This window comes from Oncorhynchus clarkii, chromosome 16 (genome assembly GCF_045791955.1).
Source record: "Oncorhynchus clarkii lewisi isolate Uvic-CL-2024 chromosome 16, UVic_Ocla_1.0, whole genome shotgun sequence".
Lineage (NCBI taxonomy): Eukaryota > Metazoa > Chordata > Actinopteri > Salmoniformes > Salmonidae > Oncorhynchus > Oncorhynchus clarkii.
This window is the reverse complement of record NC_092162.1, coordinates 71435302-71440301: the sequence shown is the minus strand read 5'-3', so window position 1 is coordinate 71440301 and position 5000 is coordinate 71435302. Positions and strand designations below refer to the sequence as shown.

At 38.3% G+C, this 5000-nt stretch overlaps 1 protein-coding gene across 2 annotated transcripts in view; it reads left to right on the top strand.

The window, feature by feature from the left end:
• Positions 1–5000, top strand: part of LOC139367791 (XK-related protein 7-like) — a 55178-nt gene that overhangs the window by 32685 nt on the left and 17493 nt on the right. For both annotated transcript variants that reach the window (XM_071106124.1, XM_071106123.1), the window contains one exon: positions 3826–4019. In XM_071106124.1, coding sequence (XP_070962225.1) covers positions 3826–4019 — 194 coding nt within the window. The remainder of the gene's footprint in view (positions 1–3825; positions 4020–5000) is intronic.

Below are 5000 nucleotides of genomic sequence, written 5' to 3'. Positions count from 1 at the left end.
GAGGTACTTGTACACACTCACTACTCAGAGGTACTTGTACACACTCACTACTCAGAGGTACTTGTACACACTCTCTACTCAGAGGTACTTGTACACACTCTCTACTCAGAGGTACTTGTACACACTCACTACTCAGAGGTACTTGTACACACTCACTACTCAGAGGTACTTGTACACACTCACCACTCAGAGGTACTTGTACACACTCTCTACTCAGAGGTACTTGTACACACTCTCTACTCAGAGGTACTTGTACATACTAACCCTCTTATTAACAGTCACACATAGGAGATGAGGTACCGTTTCAGACCCATAATGATGGGTGTATAATCAATATTAATGGAGCTATAGTTTATATTGGTCACATATTTAGCAGATGTTGTTAGTTTATATTGCTATTGTTTTTTTGGTTTAATTTCCCATTGGTTCATATTCTTACCTTAGTATTTCATATAAGACACAAACACTGTAGATTTATTGACCAATGAATGCACCACACAGTAGATTTATTGACCAATGAATGCACCACACAGGAGAGTTATTGACCAATGAATGCACCACACAGTAGATTTATTGACCAATGAATGCACCACACAGTAGATTTATTGACCAATGAATGCACCACACAGTAGATTTATTGACGAATGAATGCACCACACAGTAGATTTATTGACCAATGAATGCACCACACAGTAGATTTATTGACCAATGAATGCACCACACAGGAGATTTATTGACCAATGAATGCACCACACAGTAGATTTATTGACCAATGAATGCACCACACAGGAGATTTATTGACCAATGAATGCACCACACAGTAGATTTAAAGACCAAAGGTCTTTGTCTTTGACTGGGTCTTTGGCTGGGTCTTTGGCTGGGTCTTTGACTGGGTCTTTAACTGGGTCTTTGGCTGGGTCTTTAACTGGGTCTTTGGCTGGGTCTTTAACTGGGTCTTTGGCTGGGTCTTTGGCTGGGTCTTTAACTGGGTCTTTGGCTGGGTCTTTAACTGGGTCTTTGGCTGGGTCTTTAACTGGGTCTTTGGCTGGGTCTTTGGCTGGGTCTTTAACTGGGTCTTTGGCTGGGTCTTTAACTGGGTCTTTGGCTGGGTCTTTAACTGGGTCTTTGGATGGGTCTTTGGCTGGGTCTTTAACTGGGTCTTTGGCTGGGTCTTTAACTGGTTCTTTGGCTGGGTCTTTGGCTGGGTCTTTAACTGGGTCTTTGGCTGGGTCTTTGGCTGGGTCTTTAACTGGGTCTTTGGCTGGGTCTTTGGCTGGGTCTTTAACTGGGTCTTTGGCTTGGTCTTTGGCTGGGTCTTTGACACTGTCCATACACATATTTATCAGATGTTATTGGTCCATACACATATTTATCAGATGTTATTGGTCCATACACATATTCAGCAGATGTTATTGGTCAGTCACATACACATATTCAGCAGATGTTATTGGTCCATATTTAACAGATGTTATTGGTCCATATTTAACAGATGTTATTGGTCCATATTTAACAGATGTTATTGGTCCATACACATATTTAACAGATGTTATTGGTACATATTTAACAGATGTTATTGGTCCATATTTAACAGACATTATAGGTCCATACACATATTTATATGTGTCCATACACATATTGGTCACATATTTACATACACTAAGTTGACTGTGCCTTTAAACAGCTTGAACAATTCCAGAAAATGATGTCACGGCTTTAGATGCTTCTGATAAGCTAATTGACATCATTTGAGTCAATTGGAGGTGTACCTGTGGATGTATTTCAAGGCCTACCTTCAAACTCAGTGCCTCTTTGCTTGACATAATGGGGAAATCAAAAGAAATCGGCCAAGACCTCAGAAAGAAAAATTGTAGACCTCCATAAGTCTGGTTCATCCTTGGGAGCAAATTCCAAAAGCCTGAAGGTACCACGTTCATCTGTACAAACAATAGTATGCAAGTATAAACGTTATGGGACCACGCAGCCGTCATACCTCTCAGGAAGGACACGCGTTCTGTCTCCTAGAGATGAAAGTACTTTGGTGCGAAAAGTGAAAATCAATCCCAGAACAACAGTAAAGGACCTTGTGAAGATGCTGGAGGAAACAGGTACAAAAGTATCTATATCCACAGTAAAATGAGTCCTATATCGACATAACCTGAAAGGGTGCTCAGCAAGGAAGAAGCCACTGCTCCAAAACCCCCATATAAAAGCCAGACTACGGTTTGCAACTGCACATGGGGACAAAGATTGTACTTTTTGGAGAAATGTCCTCTGGTCTGATGAAACAAAAATAGAACTGTTTGGCCATAATGACCATCGTTATGTTTGGAGGAGAAAGGGCCTGCAAGCCGAAGAACACCATCCCAACCGTGAAGCACGGGGGTGGCATCATCATGTTGTGAGGGTGTTTTGCTGCAGGAGGGACTGGTGCACTTCACAAAATAGATGGCATCATGAGGCAGGAAAATTACGTGGATATATTGAAGCAACATCTGAAGACCTCAGTCAGGAAGTTAAAGCTTGGTTGCAAATGGGTCTTCCAAATGGACAATGACCCCAAGCATACTTCCAAAGTTGTGGCAAAATGGCTTAAGGACAACAAAGTCAAGGTAATTGGAGTGGCCATCACAGAGCCCTGACCTCAATCCTATAGAAAATTTGTGGGCAGAACTGAAAAACCGTGTGCGAGCAAGGAGGCCTACAAACCTGACTCAGTTACACCAGCTCTGTCAGGAGGAATGGGCCATAATTCAGTCAACTTATTGTGGGAAGCTTGTGGAAGGCTACCCAAAATGTTTGACCCAAGTTAAACAATTTAAAGGCAATACTACCAAATACTAATTGAGTGTATGTAAACTTCTGACCCACCGAATGTGATGAAAGAAATAGAAGCTGAAATAAATCATTCTGGCATTTCACATTCTTAAAATAAAGTGTTGGTCCTAACTGACCTAAGGAATTTTTTATAGGAATAAATGTCAGGAATTGTGAAAAACTGAGCTTAAATGTAATTGGCTAAGGTGTATGTAAACTTCCGACTTCAAATGATGATGTTACCATGTGAGTTTCCTGACTGTGGGCTGTTTCTGTGGGTTCCTCTGTAGACTGGAGCCTTCATCTTTAGTTGTCTGCCTTATCTGACATGTCCTATCTGCCCTTATGGTCTACAGTATATCAGAGTGTATTAGATCCGGGACGATAAACTGACAATTATCGACACCGACCACAAAAATCACTTATCTCCTGAATTTTGGTGATATCGTTCATTACAATAAGTCACCTATACTAGAGAAATGTGACGTTTGAAATGAAGTAGGTTTGTTAACATGGGTGATTGTTAATGGGACAATTTATGTTGATATATATGTTTGTCTACATCGCTCTGGTTCCGCTCTACGGTTCCTACTTCTTACATTGAAGGACACTCTGATCCAGAGTCACTACAGTAGTGAGTCATTTAACAGACTCTCTGATCCAGAGTCACTACAGTAGTGAGTCATTTAACAGACTCTCTGATCCAGAGTCACTACAGTAGTGAGTCATTTAACAGACTCTCTGATCCAGAATCACTACAGTATTGAGTCATTTAACAGACTCTCTGATCCAGAGTCACTACAGTAGTGAGTCATTTAACAGACTCTCTGTTCCAGAGTCACTACAGTGGTGAGTCATTTAACAGACTCTCTTATCCAGAGTCACTACAGTAGTGAGTCATTTAAAAGACTCTCTGATCCAGAGTCACTACAGAAGTGACTGATCACTAAGTTATCTGATTCATTAATTGATTGATTGACGTCCCCCTTCTCCTCCCCTCCCCCTGTACAGGTATGTCCACGCCCTCTACCTGGGCGCCCAGAGCCGTTGGCTCGGCAACCGCGGTCACTTCCACTGGAGGTTGATGTTTGAGTGTGCTGACATCACCATGCTGAGGCTGCTGGAGGCCTTCCTGAAGAACGCTCCTCAGCTGGTGCTACAACTCAGCATCATTATACATGCCAACCGGGTCCTGCCGCTGCAGGGTGAGTCGTGTTTTGTGTGTGTGTGTGTTTTGTGTGTGTGTGTGTGTGTGTGTGTGTGTGTGTGTGTGTGTGTGTGTGTGTGTGTGTGTGTGTGTGTGTGTGTGTATGTGTGTTGTTCCTCTTTCTGTCAGTCTCTTTTACTTGACATCAAGTAATCTCTTCCTGCCTCATCGTCTGCATTTTAAATATGATATGATATAAAACATGGTATGAAATGATAAGATAAGATATTATATAACATGATAAGATATGATATGATAATGTATGATAATATATGATATAATAAGATATGATATGATAAGATATGAAAGTATATGATATGATATGATTCGATAAGATATGATAATATATGATACGATATGATAATATATGATATGATAAGATGTGATCATATATTATATGATAATATATGATATGATGTGATAAGATAACAGATGATATGATAATATATGATATGATATGATAATATATGATATGATAAGATATGAATATATATGATATATGATATGATAAGATATGATAATATATGATATGATTCGATAAGATATGATCATATATGATAAGATATGATAATATATGATATGATATGATAATATATTATAATATATGATATGATACGATATGATAATATATGATATGATTCGATAAGATATGATCATATATGACAAGATGTGATAATATATGATATGATATGATAATATATGATATGATAAGATATGTTAATATATGATAAGATATGATAATATATGATATTATATGGTAATATATGATATGGTAATATATGATATGATAAGATATGTTAATATATGATATGATAATATATGGTATGATAACGATATGTTAATATATGATATGATAAGATATGATAAGATACGTTAATATATGATATGATAAGATATGATAATATATGATATGATAATATATGATATGATAAGATATGATAATATATTACGATACGATATGATAGGATATGATAATATG